Source organism: Chiloscyllium plagiosum, unplaced genomic scaffold (assembly GCF_037043375.1).
Source record: "Chiloscyllium plagiosum isolate Xiang-an unplaced genomic scaffold, Cpla_swu_hap1 HiC_scaffold_10, whole genome shotgun sequence".
Lineage (NCBI taxonomy): Eukaryota > Metazoa > Chordata > Chondrichthyes > Orectolobiformes > Hemiscylliidae > Chiloscyllium > Chiloscyllium plagiosum.
In genome coordinates, this window is record NW_028270148.1 from 71,303,983 (window position 1) to 71,330,572 (window position 26,590).

Sequence of the window (26,590 nt, forward strand, 5' to 3'; positions counted from 1 at the left end):
GCCTCATGCTCATTCTGTCTACTTATTTCTAATAAAATGTAATGAGATGAAAGTACTTTCCTGTGTGAGGAAAATCCTTGTAGAGTTGTATACTGAAATCTGTGTAGTGTTGTACGTATCACCAGTGGCTTGCATACTGATGGTCATATAGAAGTTAAGAACTATGGTCACATTTAGAGCCATACGAGATATTATATTTGCTCTGCTTTGTAGTCAATGACCTATTTAACTCATAACTTTATTTATGAAGTGAAGGCCTCTTAAAAAATTTCCGTCTCTGAAGTTGTGACAAGAACATTGTTCTCTGAAGGTCCTCAGCAAATACAGCCTTCAGCAAATATCCAATATGAAGCATTCTGGCTGGTTGTTTAGCACTTTTGAATTGGGTGGCATGGTGGCTCAGTGGTTAGCACTGCTGCCTCACAGTGCCAGGGACCCAGGCTTGATTCCAGTCTTGGATGACTGCACAAACTGTACACAGACATTCTCCCTGTGTCTGTGTGAGTTTCTTCCAGGTCCTCCAGTTTACTCCCATAGTCTAAAGATAGGCAGATTAGGTGGATTGGTCATGCTGAATTGCCCATCATGTCCAGGGATGTGTAAGCTAGATGGATTGGCCATGGGAAATGCAGAGATACAGGGATAAGATTTGGGGGTGGGTCTGGGTGGAGTACGTTTCAGAGAGTTGGTGTGGACCTGATGAGCCAAATGGCCTGCTTCCACACAGTAGGGATTCAATGATTCTCTATGAATCACATAAAATCAACACTGAAACAAGTTGCATCCATGCATATGTGATTTGATAAGGCTTTTTTGGAGAATGGAACAAGACTGGGAAAATAAAAAGAGGCCACAGCAGGACAAGCTGCCAGAAGAAGATATTGCTATTTTAGTTACATGTAGGAAAGCTTTAAAACTACACATCACTGTATCATGGGCCAGAAGAAATACATCAGCAATTTAACTGCAGTGATTGAGAAAAATAGCTGGTGGAAAGTTCTTCCTTGTATTTATTGCTATGTTTACCAGTGTAGGGGGAAGACAACTGGATGGAGTGTGGAGTTTGAAAGTAGGAGCACAGGCATCAAATCAGTACAGCACCATCTAGCCACCACTCTGAAAGCTTTGGGTGATTGTTAACTACATACACACAAACTCCTTTACCACTATAGTTTCCTGTTCATAACACATTGAGAACAGCTGCACAGGTCTTAGCTTCCATTTTCAGTCTGTATATGGTTATTTATTGTATGAAAAGGTCACTCATGCTACATGAACCCAATTAACTCCAGCAGCATAATCAGCAAAATGTTTTCATAGTTTTGTAAATTAAAAACAGCATCTACAAATTGGACACAGTTTATTACATTTCAAAATCATGTGAATAAGTTTGGAAACAGGCAGCAGAGAGAGTAAGCTTAATAATCCGAAATTAATCTAAATGGCAACTTGCTAAATTATTTTTGCTATTTTGTTTCCACCAGATAGCTCAATGACAGAATCCAGTCAGAGATAACTGGAATATATCAATTTTAGCTCTTGTGGAAAATGGTCTGGGGAATATATTGCTTTGGGACAAGAGTCAAGCTTGGAGTTTTTCTATAGATGAATGTATATTCCAAAAACTCTTATTGAAGGAGTAATTAATCTTGCATACATGGAATTAAGGTGACAGCATTATCTGGGCCACAGCTCCTGTGGCGAGAGATGTCTTGTTTAAAATTTTACTGTTAGTTTTTCCATGCAGATCTATCCACTAAACAAACAGGAAATCTGGGGTTCCTATTTCACCTACAAAAGTGACTTCATGGTAATGTCATTATACCAATAATCGAGAGACTGAGGCCAATACTTTGGGGACATGGGTTCAAATTCCATTATATCAGCTGATGGAATTCAAATTCACTTAGTAATTTAAGAATTGAAAATTAGTCTCAGTAGTGGTGAGTGTGGAACATTATCAACTATCATTAAAATCCATCTGGTTCACGTGACCTTTAGAGAAAGAAATCTGTTGTCCTTACTGAATCTGGCCGACATGTAACTCTAGACTCATAGTAATGTGATTGACTCTTAACTGCCATCTGAATTGAACTAGCAAGTCATTCAGTTCAAGAGTAGTTAGAGATGGGCATTGAATGCTGACTTCCTGGTGACACCCACAACCCATGAAAGACTTTTTCAAAAATATACATTAGCATAAATAACATATTCTTATTCCAATAATATTTACACAAGAATCAAATGGTTTGGACAGCCACTAAACAAAATCATTACCATCTATAAATGTAGTTCTGAATAAACTAAATGCTTCAGAATAGCACAAACTTTAGGATTAACTAAAAACCTGCATTAACCAAAATTGATGACACAATCCTGCCCAGAAGATTAAATTAAAGTTCCAGACAGCAAATGAAACATTCTGGTTCACCATTGTCTATTTTACACAAACACATAACTTCAAAATTACTCCAAGTTTAATGCATGAACTTAACTGAGCAATTCTAAAAACCACAAAAGGAACTACTCACCAATTGGTGTCCTTGATGTGAATTCAGGGTCAAAGTGAAATGTATCCTCTGGTCTCCCTACAGCTGGTTTAAACGGTGGCTTAATTTCTTTCCTGTATAGCTTCTGTTGTGAAAGTATACATTTCAGTGATGTAGAATTAAATAACACAAATTTAAATTTTCCTCAATCTTAGCGTACTAGTTAATGATTTAACATTAAATTTTGTCTTAAATATTTTAACATAGCTGCTAACTCATTAAATGCATACTAACCACTTCAGTAAAATAACATATAGTACAAAATTATTCTCCTCACTTTATCTTATGTTGAATATGTACTGTTTGTTGCAGAAAGTTAACTGGTGCAGTAGCACAATGGAGTAAGATAACATCTGATACAATGCCATCATCATTATGATTTCCTCCATTTAACTAAATTAGCATATCTGCACCATGAAAGGAACAAAACTTAAAAATAAACACAGTGGTATTGAAATATTAGCAGACTCTGTAGAGGATGAAATTATGGAAATTTTGAGGTGCTTTTACTTTCTATTTGGGGTGTGACTACACTTCAACACTCTCCCTTTTCTTAGAACATAGTTCAATTCTGTAATATGCAGATCTAATCTAAACTTTTTTTTATTGTTTCTATCAGTTGCAACAGTTTAGTACTTAATTTGCTTTAATTTTCAAAGGATTTTCTTGTTATAGTATCCTAAATGTAAGACCAAAACTGAGATATTGATCAAATGACAGAATTTAATAATGTCCTTATTTAGATTGTACTCCTATTAAGATATCTATTTATTGGAGATGTGCCTGACCACAAGAATGGTATAGTATTGTGCTATTCTTGCTTTAAATGTGCCTCTGACAAATGCATGGAATTCTAAGTTTTCTTCCAGTTTATTTTGCTTTTAAAGCTTTCTTTTATCAATAGAAAAAGCTGCTTACATTCATTTTTGTGGAAGTTGCTCTATCAGCCAACAGCTTTGACCATGTTCCCCAAGCATTTTTTGCCATGATTTTTTAGACACTGAGCTCTAGACATCATTACAGCCTTGGTCCAAACATGTACAGAACACTTAAGTTCTGTGAGATAAAAAGAACTGTCTTTGCAATTAAAACATTTGACCAGATTTGACATCAAAGAACCCACTGGAAATCGGAGTCAAATCTTCCACTGGTGTCCTACATCGAACAAAGGAAAATATTTCTGCTTTTTAAGAGGGCAATTATCTCAGCCCTAGGACATTGCTGCAGGAGCTTATCAGGGCTGACTTTTCCTCCCAATTACCTTTATTGTGTCAGCAGTAAACTTCTGTCCATCATAAGGTCAGAATATGGGATGTTTGTCAATGACTGCAGTGTTATATTTGCAATTCTTTCAGATCTGATAACCTCCTGTACCCGCACTGAAGAAGGCTTGGATGACACTCAGGTTTGGGTTGTTAAGTAGTAAGTAAAATTTGGATCATGTAAGTATCACACATAACAATCTCCACCAAGACAGAATCTAATCACTTCTTACTGATATTCAAAGGAATTAGAACTGCACAATAGATAATCATCAACATCCTGAACGTAATCATTGATGGGAAATTTAACTGAACCAGACACATAAATACATCATTACAGGAAGAGGTCAGAGGTATTCTGCAGCCACTGGAATAAGTTCTGCGATATAAATTAAGAATGTAGAAGAATACTTTAGAATTTCCCAAACGAATGCTGCTTCACCATTTAAAAAGCTCAGAACTAGCCTAATTGATTGGCACCCCATCCACCATTCATTCTCTTTGCCACTGGGATACCAATTGGGCTGTTGTATCAATTGTAAGATGCACCGCAGCACATCACCTACGCTATACCAAGGCTAGCTCTATAGCTCCTGCCTAAATTAATCAATTTCTTGTATTACTCTCTATTTGACAATTCTTTGCTAATTCTGCTAGCCTATCTATGCCTTGTTGTAGTCAACTGGTATTATTGTAAGTAATTGTCCCATATGGCATTATCAGCAAATTTTGAAATTTACTTTATTCTATCCAAGTCATTCACTGAAATATTTAGGGGTCTGAGCAATGTGGGCTACAGCAAGATTTGTGTCAGAATTGGATGAAAAACCTGGTAAGACCCACCTTGACATTGAAAGTAACTCATGCCATTTTTATGCTTGTCATAAGCAGCTTGATGAGTTTCTTAATAGGCAGTGGCAGGTGCCAAGTAAAGGAGTTTAGGGATTATTGCTTGTTAAATGCCTCATTTTCCACACAATTTGCCTCATTGAAATTCAGTTTCCTATCTAACTAAACCTGCAAATGAGCTAAATCTGAGAAAATGCATCATGAAAAACAGAATGGGTGTCTGGCAAATTCAGATCCCTGCTTGTAAGTAAAATTTATAACATACAAGTATTACACAACAACAATCTTCAACAAGACAGAGTCTAATCACCTCCTATTTGGACTTGGGCACCAACATCTCAGAGTGCTCCATGAGCAACCAGGCACTGCTCCCCATGTCCATGCACATTGGCATCCAATATGTGCCAGACTCTAAAAAGCTTTATGGCACATCTCAATCCACTTCCCAGAAGCTGTTGAACTTCAATGCTGCATGTCTCTATCTCTGCTGCAGTGGTAATTACAGCAGGGACACCTTGTGCTCAGGAACAGACACCAGCTGATAGACTGGACCAGGCTGCATCTACATGCTCTTTGTTCACATCATGCACTCACTCACTCTGAACTTACCTGGATACTTACAGTATCTCCGCCGTGTGTGGCGTGCCTTGCATTTGTATGCTTTGCCTCCCTCAGCCAGAGATACTAGCTTGTATTACTTCTGTCTTGCTTTGCCAATTACCATAAACACAAAGAGAGTTTGCTTGACATGATAGTCAGCAGAACTTAGAGTCATAGAGTCATAGAGATATACAGCATGGAAACAGACCCTTCAGTCTAATCCATCCACGCCGACCAGATATCCCAACCCAATCTAGTCCCACCTGCCAGCACCCGGCCCATATCCCTCCAAACCCTTCCTATTCATATACCAATCCAAATGCCTCTTCAATGTTGCAATTGTATCAGCCTCCACCACATCCTCTGGCAGCTCATTCCATACACGTACCACCCTCTGTGTGAAACAGTTGCCCCTTAGGTCTCTTTTATATCTTTCCCCTCTCACCCTAAATCTATGCCCTCTAGTTCTGGACTCCCCAACCCCAGCGAAAATACTTTGTCTATTTATCCTATTCATGCTCCTCATAATTTGGAAACCTCTATAAGGTCACCCCTCAGCCTCCGATGCTCCAGGGAAAACAGCCCTAGCCTGTTCAGCCTCTCCCTGTAGCTCAGATCCTCCAACCCTGGCAACATCCTTGTAAATCTTTTCTGAACCCTTTCAAGTTTCACAACATCTTTCCGATAGGAAGGAGACCAGAATTGCACACAATATTCCAACAGTGGCCTAACCAATGTCCTGTACAGCTGCAATATGACCTCCCAACTCCTGTACTCAATACTCTGACCAATGTCCTGTACAGCTGCAATATGACCTCCCAACCCCTGTACTCAATACTCTGACCAATAAAGGAAAGCATACCAAACGCCTTCTTCACTATCCTATCTACCTGCGACTCCACTTTCAAGGAGCTAGGAACCTGCACTCCAAGGTCTCTTTCTTCACCAACATTCCCAGGACCTTACCATTAAGTGTATAAGTCCTGCTAAGATTTGCTTTCCCAAAATGCAGCACCTTGTATTTATCTGAATTAATCTCCATTTGCCACTTCTCAGCCCATTGGCCCATCTGCTCCAGATCCTGTTGTAATTTGAGGTAACCCTCTTTGCTGTCCACTACATCTCCAATTTTGGTGTCATCTGCAAACTTACTAACTGTACCTCTTATGCTCACATCCAAATCATTTATGTAAATGACAAAAAGTAGAGGGCCCAGCACTGATCCTTGTGGCACTCCATTGGTCATAGGCCTCCGGTCTGAAAAACAAGCCTCCACCACCATCCTCTGTCTTCTACCTTTGACCCAGATCTGTATCCAAATGGCTAGTTCTCCCTGTATTCCATGAGATCTAACCTTGCTAATCAGTCTCCCATGGGGAACCTTGTTGAACGCCTTACTGAAGTCCATATAGATCATATCTACTGCTCTGCCCTCATCAATCTTCTTTGGTACTTCTTCAAAAAACTCAATCAAATTTGTGAAACATGATTTCCCACGCACAAAGCCATGTTGACTATCCCGAATCAGTCCTTGCCTTTCCAAATACATATACATCCTGTCCCTCAGGATTCCCTCCAACAACTTGCCCACCACCGAGGTCAGGCTCACTGTTCTATAGTTCCCTGGCTTGTCTTTACCACCCTTCTTAAACAGTGGCACCACGTTTGCCAACCTCCAGTCTTCCGGCAACTCACCTGTGACTATCGATGATACAAATATCTCTGCAAGAGGCCCAGCAATCACTTTTCTAGCTTCCCACAGAGTTCTCGGGTACACCTGATCAGGTCCTGGGGATTTATCCACCTTTCAAGACATCCACCCTTTCAAGAGAACCAGCACTGCCTCCTCTGTAATCTGGACATGTTGCAAGATGTCACCATCTATTTCCCTACAGTCTATATCTTCCATGTCCTTTTCCACAGTAAATACTGATGCAAAATATTCATTTAGTATCTCCCCCATTTTCTACTTCAGTTAGTCAAGTGAGAAAGTCTGGAATTGGGGGTCCATGACAGTAAGTCAGGGGCAGACTCCAATATCAGACAAGGGACTTGGACACAATCAATCAGTTACTTGGGACAGCCACAGTCCACAAAAGAGTGTGGAGTCAAATGTCAACTACCGATCAATAGTCTTTCCAGCTCTGTTTGGAATTTCTTTCCTCCTGGAATGAGAAAGAGACAGGTATTAAGGGCGATGAAGTGCATGGCACAGTTGTTATTGCTAGTGCAAGTGGGGAGGAGTCCTCACTGAGTCAGTAGGCAGTGCAGAGAGCATGCAGGAATAGTGGTGTGCAGAGTTTAGGGTAGGTGATGGTGAGTAAGGGAAGATGTTGCAGGATGTTGTGAGATTAGTATAACATGGGAAATTGGTACACTAGCAGAGATAAAGAGTATGTGAGTCATTAGAGAGAAGGTGGTGGCACTTGCACTGGCAGAACTGAGAATGTCCCTGACTGTGTCGGGCATTTTTTTCAGATGGCAAAGAGTGCTTTAACATGGGTAACCTCAGACCAAGCCAGCATGTTCACGGTCCAAAGTTGTGGCCTCTGTTGCTGCTTCTGGGGGAAGATGAAGTTTTACCTCTGTGTCAGCCTGTCCAGTAATATCTCTATGACCTTGTCCACAAAGCAAGGTGATGATTACCCTCCATTTGCTATATCTGGGACAAAAGTCAGAAAACTTGCAGGACAGCTCCAGACTGGCTGTCTGGGTGCATAATGGGCTTTTAAAGAATGTACAGGTGCAAGGAATATGGGCGAATTCTGGGATATCCACCGAGTGGCAAGTTTTTGTGGGAACAGTGAGTGGTATGATGGCGCTGGGATCAGGTATGGGTGATACCATATAGGCAGGGTAGGTAGTTAACGAGGTGAGTTTGGCAAGAATAGACGAGAAGCCTTGCTCGGCCTCACAGTGGATATCCCTCAGAAAAACTCGATGCAACTTGGACATAGTCACAAAACCATAATATCTAGCCCATTTTATATATATATATATATATATTACTAAGCTTTGGAGAACATCACCAGTGTTCTCCAGTCTGAAAAATCTGTCCTTGAGCCAATTTTTTTTCTGAGTTGAAACTGACATTCATATTCTAAAGTTAACTAGACTTTATGTGATACTTTGTCAAACATTTTTCTAGAATCCATATAGATAATAGCATTCTCTTCATCACTCTTCTGTGTTATTTTATCACAAAAATCCAATTAGATTTGTTAAACACAATCTAGCTGTTACAAATCCATGCTGGCTCTCGTTAATTAATTCAAATCAAGCTAAGTCTGTGCCCATGTATTTCCCCTGATTATTGTTTCTAAAAATACTTTCCCCACTATGCTAAACTGAGCAGCCTGTAATTGCTAGCAACGTTCTTATATTCTTTCTTAAATAAGGGTGTCACATTTGCCACTTTTAAATCCTCTGGCACCTCCTCATGGGAAGATTACAAAATTATGGCAAACATTAAAATTAATACAGAATAGAACCATAACCTGTGCAGTATTCAGCAACTTCAGCCAATTCATACATGGAATGAATCAAATTAGCTAAAGACTGGTATCTGTGATCCTGTGGAGCTCAGAGGGAGGCTGAGGAGGATCACCAACATGCCCCTTCTGGTTATAGTTGGTAATAAATGTTTTAGCCTTGTCTTTTGCACTGATGTGCTGGGCTCCCACATCATTGAGGCTGTAGGTACTTATGGAGTTCCTTTCTCCATTGAGCTGTTAATTGTTTATTATCATTAGTGACTGGATTGGACAGAATTGAGAAGCTCTGATATTATCTGTTGGTTTTGAAAGTCACTTAGCCCTACGTTACCTCCACTGCCAGGAATGCAAGTAGTCCTGTGTTGTGCTTTAACATATTGACATTTCACGTTTAGTCCGGCCTGATGTTGCTCCTGGATTGCTCTTCTACAGCACTCTTCATGGATCCAGGATTGATTCCCTTAGCTGATGGAAATGATAGTGTAGGACATGCTGGGTGATTAGGTTTCAGATATTAATTGAATACAATTCTGCTGCTGATTGTGTCCAGTGCCTCATGGATGCCAAATTTTGAGGTGCTCAATTTGTTCAAAATCTACCCATTTTGCATGTTGACAGTGCTAACCAACAGGATGGAGATGAAGACAGACTTAATCTCTGCAAGGATTGAGTGGTGCTCAGTTCTACCAATAACATTAAGTACAGATGAATCTGTGACCAGTGAGGATAAGATCAATTTTTTTCCCTCATCTGCTACAGGACCAATCTGCCAGATGTGGCCTTCAGGATTTGGCCAATTCAGTCAATGGTGGTGCTAACACACCACTCTTAGTCATGGACATCAAAGATGTTCCCCCAGCATATTCAGCGCCCTTTCCACCTTCAATGCTTTTGAGTCTTGGAGTGTTTATTATTTGTTCATGACACATGGACATCATATGCCAGCATTTATTACCGACCCCTAATTGCCTATAGGGCAATAAGACTCAACCTGGCTGTGGATATGGAGTCATATGTAAGCCAGTCCCTTCCCTAAATGGCATTAGTGAATGAGATGGGTTTTCATGTCAATAGTTACACAATTGCCAGTAGGCTAGCTTTTAATTTCAAATTTCTTTGAATTAAAATTTCACTATCTACCATCGTGGAATTTGAACTATGAAATGGCTAGTTTATTTAGCCAGTGCAGAAAGGATGGGCTGAGTAGCCTGTTTCACCTCCTGACTCCCCAAAACCTGTTTACCATCGATAAGGTATAAGTTAGGAGTGTGGTGGAATACTCTCCACTTGTCTGGATAAGTGCAGTTCCAACCACACTCAGCTCATCCAGCCTATTCCAGTGATGTTACAGCTATGTCACCATGCACTGTTGTTCAATATGAAAGAGTAATGATTCATCAACTGGGGGAGGGCGATTGATCAGATTGGTAATCAGGTTTTCTCCTTGCCCATGTTTGACATGATGCTAAGTGACTTCATGATGTTCAAAAGCAATGTTGAGGACTCCAGGGCAATTTCTTCCTGACTATTAATCACTGTGCCACCACTTCTGGTCGGCTTTGTTGTTGTTGCACTGAAAATACTAAAGGTGAACTGATAAGATTAGATTAGATTAGATTACTTACAGTGTGGAAACAGGCCCTTCGGCCCAACAAGTCCACACCGACCCGCCGAAGCGTAACCCACCCAGACCCATTCCCCTACATTTACCCCTTCACCTAACACTACGGGCAATTTAGAATGGCCAGTTCACCTAACCTGCACATTTTTGGATTGTGGGAGGAAACCGGAGTACCCGGAGGAAACCCACACAGACACGGGGAGAACGTGCAAACTCCACACAGTCAGTCGCCTGAGGCGGGAATTGAACCCGGGTCTCTGGCACTGTGAGGCAGCAGTGCTAACCACTGTGCCACCGTGCCGCCCACAAAGCCCCCACTGAAAATATTTCATATGTAAATAATCACTTAGAATACTAATAATGAGTACTAATACTTACATAGTACAAAAATTGAGCTTATAAAATATTACTGGAAGCACTGACAGTGTGCATTTAAAATAGTACTAGGATTATCATACAAAATTGAACTTGGCATGTATGCAAAATACACATGTTTTTCAAAATTTTGCAACTGAGTGCCAGCTAAGTTGTTACTTTTCTCATAATTATCTTTACACTTGATTTTTGAAGCAGATTTCATGGAAGTAATCTTAACTGTTGATGTTAAGTGACTGTTTCAACCCATCAGTTACCAATGGATTCAAATTGGTGGCTTTTCAGTTATTGAAACCATTCTAGGGAAACCTCAAAAAAACAGCAGGTAGAAAAGCCAATGCAACTTTGTGCTACTGACAAGGGAACTTTACATAAAAAAAAACTAAAAATCTGCAAATGCTGGAAATCAGAAACAAAAACAGAAATTGCTGGTAAAGCTATGCAGATCTGGCAGCACCTGTGGAGAGAAATCAGAATTAATGCTTTGGGTCCAGTGACCCTTGCTTAGAACTGATAGTAGCTAGGAAATTGTTGGGTTTTATGCAGAAGGGCTAAAGAGTAAACGATAGGTGAAACTTTATGTCACTGATTGCAAAGAGGCTGATTAGCAGCAGAGACTCATGTTCGTTAACAAGAAGTCATACTAACAGTTTAAAAATTCAAACTACTGAATTTCAGAATTTAAATGCTGCACTTACATTCCAGTCTATAGTTCCAAAGAAACAGTGTCGTTTTATCTCCTCAACTCCGTCAGGTCCAGCACCTTTAAAACAAAATAAAAATACAAATAAAATTTTAAAAATTAAATCATTACTTCTCAAAAGTCACTGCTTTATAAAGATCACTGAATCTGATCTATAATTGTGCACAGTGCACCAAATGGAATGTGTACCCTCGGTTCTATTGATTATGCAATCATGAGATAAGTTGAGAGTGACTGCTTTTGACATCACAGTGACGTTTGACCAAGTGTAGCATCAAGGAGCCTGAGCTAAAATCTCTGTATTTTCTAAAAAGGAAGATGATTGTGGTTACTGCAGGTCAATCGTTTCCATTGGTAGGTATCACTGCAGAATTCCCTTCAGGTAATGGTCTAGGCCTAATCATTTTCAGTTGCTTCATCCACCTTCCCTTCAGCATGAAATCAAAATAAGCAGTTTGTTGATGATTGCACCATTATTTAATTTGTGACTCCTCAGATTCTGAAATAATCCATAACCAAATGCAACAAATCCTGGACAACTTTAAGGCTTGAGTTGATAGTTGGAACAGTTCATCCACTTCACCAACACCTTCCACCCCGACCTCAAATTCACCTGGACAGTCTCAGATTCCTCCCTCCCCTTCCTCGACCTTTCTATTTCTATCTCAGGCGACCGAATCAACACGGACATCTACTACAAACCGACCGACTCCCACAGCTACCTGGACTACACCTCCTCCCACCCTGCCCCCTGTAAAAACGCCATCCCATTCTCCCAATTCCTTCATCTCCGCCGCATCTGCTCCCAGGAGGACCAGTTCCAAAAACGTACAACCCAGATGGCCTCCTTCTTCAAGGACCGCAATTTCCCCCCCGATGTGGTCGACGATGCCCTCCACCGCATCTCTTCCACTTCCCGCTCCTCCGCCCTTGAGCCCCGCCCCTCAAACCGCCACCAGGACAGAACCTCACTGGTCCTCACCTACCACCCCACCAATCTCCATGTATAGATCATCATCCGCCGTCATTTCCGCCACCTCCAAACTGACCCCACCACCAAGGATATATTTCCCTCCCTTTCCCTATCAGCATTCCATAAAGACCACTCCCTCCGTGACTCCCTCGTCAGATCCACACCCCCCACCAACCCAACCTCCACTCCCGGCACCTTCCCCTGCAACCGCAGGAGGTGCAAGACTTGCGCCCACACCTCCCCACCTCACCTCCCTCCAAGGCCCCAAAGGAAACTTCCATATCCGCCACAGATTCACCTGCACCTCCACACATATCATCTATTGCATCCTCTGCACCCGATGTGGCCTCCTCTATATTGGGGAGACAGGCCGCCTACTTGCGGAGCGTTTCAGAGAACACCTCTGGGACACCCGGACCAACCAACCCAACCACTCTGTGGCTCAACACTTCAACTCCCCCTCCCACTCCACCAAGGATATGCAGGTCTTTGGACTCCTCCATCGCCACAACAACACGACGGTTGGAGGAAGAGCGCCTCATCTTCCGGCTAGGAACCCTCCAACCACAAGGGATGAACTCGGATTTCACCAGTTTCCTCATTTCCCCTCCCCCCACCTTGTCTCAGTCAAATCCATCGAACTCAGCACCGCCTTCCTAACCTGCAATCTTCTTCCTGACCTCTCCGCCCCCACCCCAGTCTGACCTATCACCCTCACCTTGACCTCTTTCCACCTATCGCATTTCCGACGCCCCTCCCCCAAGTCCCTCCTCCCTAACTTTTATCTTAGCCTGCTGGACAAACTTTCCTCATTCCTGAAGAAGGGCTTATGCCCGAAACGTCGATTCTCCTGTTCCCTGGATGCTGCCTGACCTGCTGCACTTTTCCAGCAACACATTTTCAGCTCTGATCTCCAGCATCTGCAGACCTCACTTTCTCCACAACTAACATTTGTGCCTCACGAAGGCAAAAAATGACCTTCTCCAACAAAAGAGAATCTAACTATCTTATCTTGATATTTAATGACATTACCATCATTGAATTCCCCACTAATAATATGCTGAATGTTTCCTTTGATACAAAACTGAACTGTATCAGTCATATAAATACTTTGGCTAGCACAGCAGATCAGAGGCAGGGATTTGCAGAACCACAAAAATTGGCTGGGTAGCTGACGGTGGAGAGAATGGCTGTCGACAGCAGGGCAATATCAATGTTTTGGTTGAGTTTCCAGCAAAGTGGCAAATAGAATTCAATCTAGAGAAGTGTGAGGTTATACATTTGGGGAGGTCTAGAAAAATAAAGGAATATACAATAAATGGGAGAGTTTTAAGAATGGTAGAGGAAGCGAGTAACCTTGGAGTACATGGCTTCAGGTTCCTAAGAAGGTAAAGAAGGTAAAGAAGGTATATGGGATATTTTCTTTCTTTGGTAACATATTGAACATAAGAGTTAGAATGCAATGGCGAAACTATATAAAATATTGTTTTGGCCACAGCTGCTGGAAACTGAGAATAGAATGAGTGGCTAGTTTATTCAGCAAGTACAGACATGATGGGCTGAATGGCCTCTTTCACCTCCTGATTCCTCAAAACCTTTTCACCATCTACGAGGTAAAAATTAGGGGTGTGATGCAATGCTCTCCACTTGCCTTGATAGTGCAGCTCGAACCATACTCAGCTCATCTAACCCAATTGATTGGTACTCCATTCACCACCTTAAAAATTCATTCTCTTCATAGCTGATACACAGTGGCAGCAGTATGAACCATCTACAAGAGGTACTGCATCAACTCTCAAAGGCTCCTTCATCAGTTTCCTAAACACACAATCTTTAGAAGTGTGAGTGATACAGAAACAATGAGAACACTATGACCTGCAAGTTCTCCAAAGGCATTATCCTGACTTGAAAAATATTAACATTCCTTCACTACTGCTTGGTTGAAATCCTGGGCCTCCCTTCCTGACAGTACTCTGGCTGCATGTACACTTCATGGGACTGCATTGGTTCAAGAAGGTGACTCACCGTCATCTTCTCCAGTCAATGTAGCATCAACCAACAAATGTTGACCCAGCCAGTGATGCTCACAACCTGTGAATGAATAAATGAAAAAAATGATTTGACCCAGATCTTCCAGTGGGAAGATGTCATTGTGGACCAAGTATAGAAAACGCAATGTAGTTGGCTCCTTCAGAATTGCTTGGAAAATTGAAATTCTGATGCCAATAACTCAGCATCTAAAATGGTCTGAAAAAGTTTTGAGTGTCTGATTGACTTAGCTTAATTATCAACCAAAAAGTTAGAGAAATCAAACCTGCTTTAAACTGAGTAACAATGGGTCCAATCTTATGATATTTTAGCTCATTCTGAGTTGTGGTTTGGAGGTATTTCTACTGCAAGGTCTAGTGAATTTTCTGAATGATTTTTACTGAATTCACCTCCCCTCCCACTATGATGTCCATCCAGAAGAACTGGCCTCTCAGTAGACTTTATTTGAAAGACTGACATCCTTTGGCATCCATCTTTAAAAGGCCATTGTGCACTGGCGGACAAGCACTGGCATTGCAAAGTTGCCCAGCTCATTGACAGACAGATTCTGAGGGATGTCTGAGAATAGGAAGATGGCACTGTAATTCTTCAACAAGGGCCTGGAAGTCCTAATGGAAGTTGTGGCAAAGAAGGTTATACCACCAGACAGTGCCAGCTTGGTTCAAGGTTGGCACCAAGTCAGTACTTGTAGCAGTGATGCAAGAAGGTGAAATATCATTCTTCACTGCGTCAGTGTATGTGGCATATTCTTACTTCTGCTACCTTACTCTCACCCCTAAATCTCTGCTACCGCATCCACCTCCTCCCAAGCCTCATTCCATGGTACTCTCACTACTGCCTGTAATATTTTCACTCGTTCTCAATACCACAACCTCCCACACCACCACCTTTGCATGCCTTTGCCTGCCTTCTCACTATGTGGGAACAGGCCTTTCGGTCCAACAAGTCCACATCAACCCTCTGAAGAGTAACCCACCCAGACCCATTCCCCTAGCCTATTATTCTACATTTAATCCTGACTAATGCACCTAAGCTACACATCCCTGAACACTATGGGCAATTCAGCATGGCCAATTCACCTAACCTGCACATCTTTGGATTGTGGGAGGAAACCAGAGCACCCAGAGGGAACCCATGCAGACACGGGGAGAATGTGCAAATTCGACCAGACAGTTGCCCGAAGTTGGAATCGAACCCAGGTACCTGGCACTGAGCCACCATGCCACCCTATTCATCTGGCAGCAAAGGAACAAGGCATGTATAGAGCTATAGAAGCTGCTGACACTTTTAGCACTCATTGAACATAGATTAGAACAGCCCAGGAACAGGCTTTCTGGCCCACCATGTCTTTACTGACCATGATATAATTCCAAATTAATCTCATTTTCCTGCACATGGTCCATATCCCTCTATTTCCTGCCTGTTTATGTGTCTGTATAAATGCCTCTTAAATGTTCCTATCATATCTGCTTCTACCACCTCCCCTGGCAACACTTCCAGGAACCTACGTTCCTCTGAGTTAAAAAAAACTTTCCTCGCACATCTCCTTTAAACTTTTCCCCTCTACCTTAAATCTAATTCCCCTCTAGTATTTGACATTTCCATCCTTGGAAAAAGACTCCAACTATCTGCCCTATTCATGTCTCTTATAACTTTATATGTATCAATCAGTTTGTCCCTTGCCATCTGATACTCTAGTGAAAACAACCCAAGTTTACCAACTTCTCTTTTTTCGCTAATAACTTCAATTCAGGCAACATTCTGGGAAACATCTTTTAATCCCTGTGCCTCCACATCCTTCTTATAGTTTGCTGACCAGAACTGCACACAACACTCCAAATGTGGCCTAATAAAAAGCTTTATACTTGGTAATTTTTATACTTAATATCCCAACTGATCTATGCAAGCATGCTGTATGCTTTCTTTGCAAACTTAACCACTTGTGTTGTCACTCTCAGGGAGCAATGGGCTTGCACCCAAGATCCCTATGTAAATCAATGCTCCTAATGCCCATTTGTTTAGTGAAACAAAATAAATGAAAGAACTGCAGATGCTGGAAAGCAGAAACAAAAACAAAAACAGAAATTGCTAGAAAAAACAGGTCTTGCAACATCTCTTGCTGAGTTTTTCCAGCAGTTTGTAGATAAGACAAAAATTGATGGGGTTGTGGATAGTGAGGAAGTTATCATAGGATATAGCAGGATATAGACTAGTTGGAAAGTAGGGCAGATAAAAGACAGATGGAGTTTAATTGGGACAAGTGTGAGATGGTGCATCTTGGGAGGTGAAATACAAGAGGAAAGTATGCACTAAATTAGATTAGATTAGATTACTTACAGTGTGGAAACAGGCCCTTCGGCCCAACAAGTCCACACCGACCCGCCGAAGCGCAACCCACCCATACCCCTACATTTACCCCTTTTAGCCTAACACTACGGGCAATTTAGCATGGCCAATTCACCTAACCCGCACATCTTTGTGACTGTGGGAGGAAACCGGAGCACCCGGAGGAAACCCACGCAGACACGGGAAGAATGTGCAAACTCCACACAGTCAGTCGCCTGAGTCGGGAATTGAACCCGGGTCTCTGGCGCTGTGAAGGCAGCAGTGCTAACCACTGTGCCACCGTGCCGCCCACAGAATGGCAGAAATGAAAACAAAAACAATAATTGCTGGAAAAACTCAGCAGGAGATGTTGCAAGACCTGTTTTTCTAGCAACTATTGTTCGAGTGCCTCCTTCTTGATGTTAAAAATTATCATTTAAGTATGGATTAGTAAAAGTGAAAACATGGCCTGATAATTTTAACAAAAAAGTTGAGGACATTCCAAGTAGTTAAGCCTGTGTGTTGCTAATAAATAGCGCCCAGCCAATGAAGAATGCAAGGCAAAGGAAATTCTGTGCTGTAAGCTGTTAATATAAAGGTTGGCCTTTGAATGAAGAATTGCAGAAATGAATCATGTAGCTGAATTAAACAATTAGTTGTGTTTATCATATTGGAAAACTTTCCTTTATAATTCAAGAACTAGATGAAGTCATTTGCAAAAATGTTTTGAATGATGTGATAGATCATTGACCAAGATATATTTTGCAAAATGATCTTTATGCCAGTTTGCAACTTGCTTATAAGTATGTCGGCGCAACATCATGGGGCGAATGGCCTGTACTGTGCTGGAATGTTCTATGTTCTATCGTTTTCATTCCTGCCACTTACTGCGCATTTTCCTCTTGTATTTGACCTCCCAAGATGCACCATGTCATACTTGTCCCAATTAAACTCCATCTGTCTTTTAATCTGCCCAACTTTCCAACTGGTCTATATCCTGCTATCTTCTATGATAATCTTCGTCACTATCCACAATTCCACCAATTATTGTACAAAGGTACAAATCAGATCACTTGCATTTTCATCCAAATCACTTACATAATTATAAACAACAAGGGTCCCAGCTCTGTTCTTTACCAAACGCCACACGTCACAGGCCTCCAGTCAGACAAACACCCCTCCATAGCTATCCTCTGTCTTCTATGGCCAAGGTAATTTTGTATCCAATTTTCTAACTCAGTATGGATCTCATGAGGCTTAATCTTCTAGATCAGCCTACCATGAGGAACCTTGCCAAATACTTTAGTAAAGTACATATAGACATCATCCACTGACCTATCCTCGTCAATCACCTTTGTCATTTCTTCAAAAAACTCAATCAGGTTTGTGAGACAAGACCTCCTACGCATAAAGCCATGTTGATTATCCATTCTTCTCCAAATGAAAGTAAGTCCTGTCTTGAAAAATAATGTCTAATAATTTTCATACCACTGGCGTCAGGCTGACCAGCTGATAATTTCATGGAGTATTCTTACTCCCCTCTTAAACAGAGGAACAACATTGACTACTCGCCAGTCCTCTGGGACTTTGCCTTTGGCTAAAGAGGATACAAATATCTCTGTCAAGGCCCCAGCAATCTTCTCCCTTACCTCCTTCAGTGTCCTGAGATAGATCCCATCAGGCCCTGGGGCTTATCTACCTTAATATTTTTAAAGACACCCAATACCTCCTTTTTCTTAATATCGACATACCCTTCCCTAGTCTCACCTTCATTCATGTCCTTTGTCTTGGTGATTATTGATGCAAAGTTCTTATTAAGGACCTCACCAATTTCTTCTGGCTCCACACATAAATTCCTCTCTTTGTCCTCAAGTGGATCTACTCTTTCCCTAGCAATGCCCGATCTTAATATATGTATAAAATGCATTGGGATTCTCCATGTGGTGAGGGGTTTCAGATCCATGGAGTTTCAGAGTGTGTTAGGTTTGGGTGTTAAGGTGATGAATTAAAGTGAGGTTTAGTGCTGAAACTGTGGTGCTGTTTATGGGCCAGATAGGGATCTGAATGATGTGGGCTATGGTGGTGAAGATAGATTGCAGGCTATATTGGGCACTCAGGGACTGCACTCAGCCCACAGACTGGACTCAGGGATTGTTGTTTTCTCTCTTAGTGCTTGCTCACTTCACAACTACCTGCATGCTCAAAGCATTCTTGCCCTGCCAATTAGCAGCCTGCCTTACTGCACCACAGTTCTCAGTCAAGTGGGGGAGATTCAGCTTGTTGTCAAGAACCATGTAACATTAACCTCACACCAACTTAGTCCCAAGTACATTGCAAGTACATCAAGCAGACACTCATGTCTCAAAATCTTAGGGACTGGTCCTCACTGAAATCAAAGGTGGAAGCCATCAGTCCAAGGGTCCAGGTTCAGCAAGTCAAGGGCAGGCAGTGCATGTGAGTCCAAGGGATTAGCCACAGTCAAGTGTCTAGTCAGGCTGAGCTCAGTGAGGGGATCCATGTCTCTGCAGTCCAGATAGTTGGTCGCAGTCAATTTTGTGGCTACGTTGCAGCAGGTCTGGCAGGTAGCACTCATCAACTCACAGAAATGCACACCCTCCAGTCGGGGTCAGGGCTCTTCTTGTCTGGGGCTATTTGGTTGGTTCACTCAAGTGAGACAGGCAACATTAGCCACTGAAATAGGAAGGAGACTTAGAAATCTATTCTCCAGGACTGGGGACTGTAGGTCTGGGCAAAGGGGTTGACAATTGTGAATAGGGACAACCAAATCTTCAAGTAGTGGGGAGGAAGAAGTAGGGGGAAGGGGGGTGGGGGTGGGTGGGGGGGGGGGGGGGGGGGGGGGGGGGGTTGGGGGGGTGAAATACAGTGATGCATGAATAGGAAGAGGGTCATGTAAGAATGGAGTTTGTCCACAGTCAGGTGAACCCTGGCTGTATGGTCATATGCCATGGTCACCTCATGAGCCAGGAGACTGGATGGGGAAGGTGGCAAGTGGAAAGTCATGTAGATGGGTTCGGTGGCATCTCAGAAGGTGTGAAGCCTCTGAAGTTAATGAGAAGGGCTACAAGGCAGGGCATTGGATGTTCGGAAGTTCACCAACATGTAAAGGCAGAGGATCAAAGCCACAGGCTAAGGAGCACTCACTCTCAGCTTCCACCATGCTGGAAATTGGAAGTGTGCTATGGGGAAGAAATTGGCTCTGGCCACTTTTGAAGCGGTGGGGTCAGTGATTTGACCTTTGTAAGAGGGGGCTGCAGGATTCAATGATGTGGGGTCCTTTACAGGGTAACGTTACACACACACTCATACACTGCACAGGACACAAACCTACAGGGGTCCTAATCCCTTGCCAACCTAATGTATTCCTCCCTTCTTCGTGTTTTATCTCCCTGCCTCAGACATCACTGACAAACTCATTCACACCAACACTTTTCAACATACAGAGGCTGGGAAAGAATGTACACAGCACAGCCTGGTCCGACTGTAGAGCTGGGTGCAGGTCCCTGTTCATAACGATTCTCTGCAGCCTGTAGCCTGCAATGCTATCTACACAGCCATAGAACACATCACTCAGATCTCTGTAAGACCCATTAAACTGATCTCACCAGTAAACCCTGCTTTAATACATCACGCCAACACCTGCACCTAACCCTTCTAATTCTCCATGGATCTGAAACCCCTAACTAATCACCATCCCTAATCCCCAAGACTCCCTCCTTCCAGCTGGATGAACCCCCATTGCCTCCAACTCCCACCAGCAATTAGCATTTCTAGTGACCTACCCTAATCACTTACCCATGTACCTGGCACCATACCCTTTCACCTGCCAACTGTTTCAATCCCTCACCCACCTTTAATGTTACCCTATCACTCTCTTGGCAACAATTCCTTTACCCACCTAGCACTGCAACCCCTCTCCCACTCACCATCCTAAGCTGTCACCTGACAGCCTTATCCACTTGCTATTCTAGCCCCTCACCCACTTGTCAACCTAGTTCCTCACCCACTTGGTATCCTATCCCACTCACCTACCACCCTACTCCCCACCCACATGTGACCTCAACTCCTTCACCCACCCGCCAGATGTTGCCAGCAGTTTAAACATCAAATAGCTTTACTGGAGAAAGCTTCAGATTCAGAACTTCTCGAAAGGTAACTGTGCTTTCATTTGAATGGAGTCAGAAATTAGGGATTCCAATCCTGATTGGAAGATCTGAGCCAATATGGCAAAGCTTTCATCATGCACTCAACTATTTTTCTTTTTGCTGTGAGATGTCAAAACCAGTCTGGTCTTTTGACATTATTGATGGAGAATTATAAAGCTATGATATACTCCCGAACTCCAATAAACTGATAAATTCAAATGATACAATCTATAGTAAAGTAGTCACATTAAAGTGAACTAAAGACAACAATCAAAACTGGGAGTTTGGCATTCCAATTGATCATTGACTTCTGAACATTGAGAGTTTTTTCTGCATCTTTAAAAGGACAAATCAGTGTTTTTGTTTTAAATTTAAATTTAAAAACTTAAAAATCATTTGGCTATAATATTGCATTAATTTTGTCAAAAAGCAGAAGTCTATCATGATGGCTACTTTTCTTTCTTTGCAGAATGTTGAACCAATGTCCCTTGTAATATTACAGAAAACGTGTATGAAGAGCGAAACAAGCAAACTGGACTTCAAAACATGCTCCTCTTACAATAAAGGAATTAACTTTCAGGAAAGTCAGAAATAGATTGCTTTTTTTCTTCCAATTTCAGCAGGAATAAAACTTCTGAAATTAGGAAAGTTGGAAATCACAAGTATCTTGAAATACATTCTTCTCAGAGACTGCCTGATGTAACAGTTGATCTTTGCATTATTACCTGTGAACAAATGAATTGAGTTTCCCAAGAAAAAGCATATAAATTAAAATTGCATAAAAATGATTATTTAATTTAGTGATCACACTTATCCAATTTCCAGTTCATCCAACTTTCCTCAAAATTGTAAAACATAACTACCTAATCTGTTGCAAGGATTCCGCTTGAAGAGTGCTCGCAAAAGGCTTTGGGCTTCTGGGCTTAAGAACTGCGGCATTCCCAGCTTAGCTCTAGAAGACATACAGACAGCAAATATCAGTGAATAAACAGACAAAAGTTATTTAAAAGTATTTTGAAACAATTTGTTCTCTTGTCCCACAGATTCTGCTAACCCTGACTTTCACCTCTCCTTAAAAGAGTGTCTTGTGCCCAGCTGAAAGCTGATATCTATTAACTAGCTGCAGGATTGAACTTAATGCTACCAGGCACCCAGAGTAGGCAGCCCTGTCCTTTTCTTTGACTTACATCTGTACATGGATTTCCCAGCAGGGATGATTGGATAGTGATCAGGAATGGAAACTCTGCTTGATATTTCTTTTTTCTCTGGTCTAACAATGTTAAAATGATTTGGAGATGCCGGTGTTGGACTGGGGTGTACAAAGTTAAAAATCACACAACACCAGGTTATAGTCCAACAGGTTTAATTGGAAGCACTAGCTTTCGGAGCGACGCTCCTTCATCAGGTGATTGTCACCTGATGAAGGAGCGTCGCTCCGAAAGCTAGTGTGCTTCCAATTAAACCTGTTGGACTATAACCTGGCGTTGTGTGATTTTTAACAATGTTAAAATGAATTGCCAAAGCCCCACTGCACCCTAATTAAAATCATCTACTTCAAAACAGGCAAAATATGAAATTTAGGACCTTCCTAATTTGCATGGTTTCACACTATAGCAATGCAGTTCAGGAATAGCAAAGGGTAGAAAATTGATGGGAATAGTTTTACAGCTCATTCACCCCTAACAATAGCTAGTGTTGGAAAGAGAACATATAAAAACATTGGAGTACCATGCAACAAGACACAATATGGAAAAAGCTTTAATCTTCATGTAGATTGGGTAAACTAAATTGGCAACTGTAGTTAGAGGACATGTTCATGAGCGAATCAATGAGACAACAGGTTTTTTGAAATTTAGCACTGTGCAATGAGACAGTGTTAATTAACACATTCATAGCAAAGGATCCATTGCGGCATAGTGATTGTACTGATTTACATCCAGCTGAATAGTGACAAATGTTTTGACTTGGAGATTTTTTAGTTCTATTGGAGAGAGTTTAAGCATTGAGAACCTGAATGTAGTTTCTGAAGGGAGAGGAGTAAAACTGGGCCTGGAAGGCAGAAATTTGCAGATCGTTGTGAAAGCAAAGACTTTGCTGAACAAAGAGACCTTGGAGTGCAGGTACATAGCTCCATGAAAGTGAAGTCGCAGGTAGGTAGGATAGTGAAAAAGGCGTTTGGTATGCTTTCCTTTATTGGTCAGAGTATTGAGTACAGGAGTTGGGAGGTCATGTTGTGGCTGTACAGGACATTGGTTAGGCCACTGTTGGAATATTGCGTGCAATTCTGGTCTCCTTCCTATCGGAAAGATGTTGTGAAACTTGAAAGAGTTCAGAAAAGATTTACAAGGATGTTGCCAGGGTTGGAGGATTTGAGCTATAGGGAGAGGCTGAACAGGCTGGGCTGTTTTCTCTGGAGCTTCGGAGGCTGAGGGGTGACCTTATAGAGGTTTACAGAATTATGAGGGGCATAGATAGGGTAAATAGGAAAAGTCTTTTCCCTGGGGTCAGGGAGTCCAGAATTAGAGGGCATAGGTTTAGGGTGAGAGGGGAAAGATATAAAAGAGACCTCAGGGGCAACCTTTTCACACAGAGGGTGGTACATGTATGGTGGAATGAGCTGCCAGAGGAAGTGGTGGAGGCTGGTACAATTGCAACATTTAAGAGGCATTTGGATGGGTATATGAATAGGAAGGGTTTGGTGGGATATGGGCCGGGTGCTGGCAGGTGGGACTAGATTGGATTGGGATATCTGGTCGGCATGGACAGGTTGGACCGAAGGGTCTGTTTCCATGCTGTACATCTCTATGACTCTATGACTCTAGATGACGGTCAACAAAGGTTGAATGACTAATGGTATATACTTGAACATAAAGAGTCTAGTAAGTAAGACAGGTGATTTCAGCACACAGATAGGCAGTTGAAAGTATGATATTGGAGCCATTTCTGAAGTGACTTAAAGAGGGTAGGATGGCCCCTCAATGTTTCTGGTTACATTGATTAGAAAGGGTAGAGAAGGAAATAAAATACGAAAGACATCGCAATATTCAATTTCAGAAATAAATCACAGTCTGAGAAGGGTTGATATGCCAGGATGTGTATCCAAAAAAAAGTCATATGGGTTGAACTGAAAAATAAATAAGAAATCATTCTGCTGGGAGTATACATTAGATCCTCAATAGGGGAGCAAATCTGCAGTCAAATTACTACAGGGTCAAAATCAAAAAGTGCACAACTACACAAATATTAACTGGGATAAATTTAGTGTTAAAGGTACAAACAACTCAGAATTCTTAAACTGTATGCAAGAAAATAAATCAAAGAACTGCAGGTGCTGCAGATCTGAAAAATTGAAATTGCTGGAGAAAATCAACAATTCTGGCACCATCTGCGGAGCAAAGATAGACTTAATGTTTTGAATCCAGTGACCCTTCCTCACAACTAATGGCAGCAAGGAAAAGGTGATTTGTGCTGACTCATCTTTGCTGGGCATATTCATCACTGCCGGCTTATACGGCTATTATGCTTGAAATTAGGTTGACCTCTTGGATCAGATTAGTGGATCCCCGTATACTCAAGGAACTGAGGGAAGAAATAGCAGAGATTCTGGCCATTATTTTCTAATTCTCTCTCTGGTCATGTAGTACCAGAAGACTGGAGGACTGCCAATGTTTTATCATTATATAAAGGATGGAAGAGTTATACTGAGCAATTATAGGCCCATCAGTGAAAACCTGGGGAAAGGCAAATTATTGAAAAAATCCTGACAAATAATATAAATTGTTACTTAAAAGGGCATAGATTAATTATGGACAGTTAGCATGGATTGATTAAGGGAAAATCATTCCAATTAACTTGATGAAATATATTGGGAGGCAACAGACAGGAGAAAGCATAGAGCTGGGTGATACATTTGCTAATGTAAAAATGGATTTTAGAAAGACTTAAGACAAACTCCCACAAGATAAACTGGTCAAAAAAATTAAAAGTTCATCGGATCCAGGGGAACATGGTGAATTCAATCTAAAACAGTTCAGTGACTAAAAGTATAGGATTGTAGTGGATAGTTTTGTGATTTGGGTAAGTCAGCACAGATATTCCCGAAGGGGAAATTATGTTTGTCAAATAAAATAAGAGCTATTATTGGTAGTAACATATTTTGATTTTCAAAAGGCATTGGTTAAGTGTACCATGCAAGAAATTACATCAGATTGGCGGTAATATTTTAGTTTGGATTAGAATTGTTTGACACGCAGTAAAGAGAGAATAAAATTAAAGTGGTTGGCAGATTGTGCCTAATAAGGTGTCATCTGGATCAATATTTGAGCATCATTTACTATATATTGCAATGATTTAAATGAGGCAACTGAATATGATGTATCTAAATTTATTGATAAAGCAAAGTTTGATGGGAGACTAAACTGTGAGAAGAACACAAGAAGGCAGCAAAGGGACACATACATGAGTGGGTGACAAGGCAGCAGACAGAGCAAATACAGGAAAAAGTGAAAGTTGGCAGCAAGGAGAGAAAAACAGAATATCATTTGAAAAGCAGAAACTAATAAACATTTGTATTCATAGTTTAGGATCCTTGCTCAAGAAAGTTAATCTCCAGGTACAACAAGCAATTAGGAAGGCAAATGGCATGTCATCTTTTATTATGTGGCTGAATTCAACAGTAATGTTGCAAGTATATGCAACACTTGTGAAACTATTCATAGAATATTGAGTACAATTTTGGTCTCTGTACCCAAGGAACAACATACACAGAGCTCAGATGGCGAATGACAAAAGTTCACTGAATTAATTCTTAGGATGAGAGATGTTTTCGAAGGTCAGTTTAAATAAATTGGGCCTATATTCTCCAGATTAAAACAAAATGATGGAAATACTCAAAATGCAACACTGTGGAACAGAAACAGAAGTTTCAGGTCGATGATGCTCCACAACTGATGAAAAGTCATTTATCTAAAACTTTGGATGGAATTTTATATATCCCCTCTAAGGGGAGAGGGGGGAGGTGTGATAAGTTGGCTGCTCAGACCACTACTCTCCCACTCTGCCCTAGGCTCAACCACCTGGAATTGGCAGCCTATCCACCATCTGCAAATAAGTTGTTAACAGTGAATTGAGTTTGTCTAACTCCAATATTAATCTGCCCACTCTGTAACCCAGACAATTTTAGTGGGTAAGTGGGCGTGGGCAGGACATTTAAAAAATGTGTTTTAAAGGTCAGGGAGGAAAAATGTTACTATCTCCAGAGCATGCCATTTTATATGGGTGACCCACGCTCAGAAGATATTATATTGCCTTCCTTGCTGCACACATGGACTTTGAAATTCACCCCTCTATCCCCCAATCCTAAGGTCATCACATTCATTCTCTTCATTCAAAACTCCAACATTACCTAGGTCGGGGATCCATTGGGACATTCTGATTGAGATTGGCTGCAGTCCCAGCAGTGTCCACTATGAACCTCTGATACTGCTAACTCTGGTGAAGATACCATCCCATTGAGGGCCGAGTCCCATTCACTACTAATTTATCCCATCCACGTTACATTATGGTTGCGGGGCAGGCTTCTCTAAGTCTGTTGGCTCACTGCTGATTTTCCTTCTGTCAAAGAGGTG

At 41.6% G+C, this 26,590-nt stretch overlaps 1 protein-coding gene across 5 annotated transcripts in view; it reads right to left on the reverse strand.

Moving 5' to 3' along the window:
* LOC122552908 (ribosomal protein S6 kinase alpha-2) overlaps positions 1–26,590 on the reverse strand; it is a 438,338-nt gene that overhangs the window by 71,942 nt on the left and 339,806 nt on the right. For all 5 annotated transcript variants that reach the window (XM_043696114.2, XM_043696123.2, XM_087991443.1 and 2 more), the window contains 3 exons: positions 21,827–21,915; positions 11,449–11,513; positions 2,532–2,634 (listed from right to left, as the gene is read on the reverse strand). In XM_043696114.2, the coding sequence (XP_043552049.1) occupies positions 2,532–2,634; positions 11,449–11,513; positions 21,827–21,915 (257 nt within the window). The remainder of the gene's footprint in view (positions 1–2,531; positions 2,635–11,448; positions 11,514–21,826; positions 21,916–26,590) is intronic.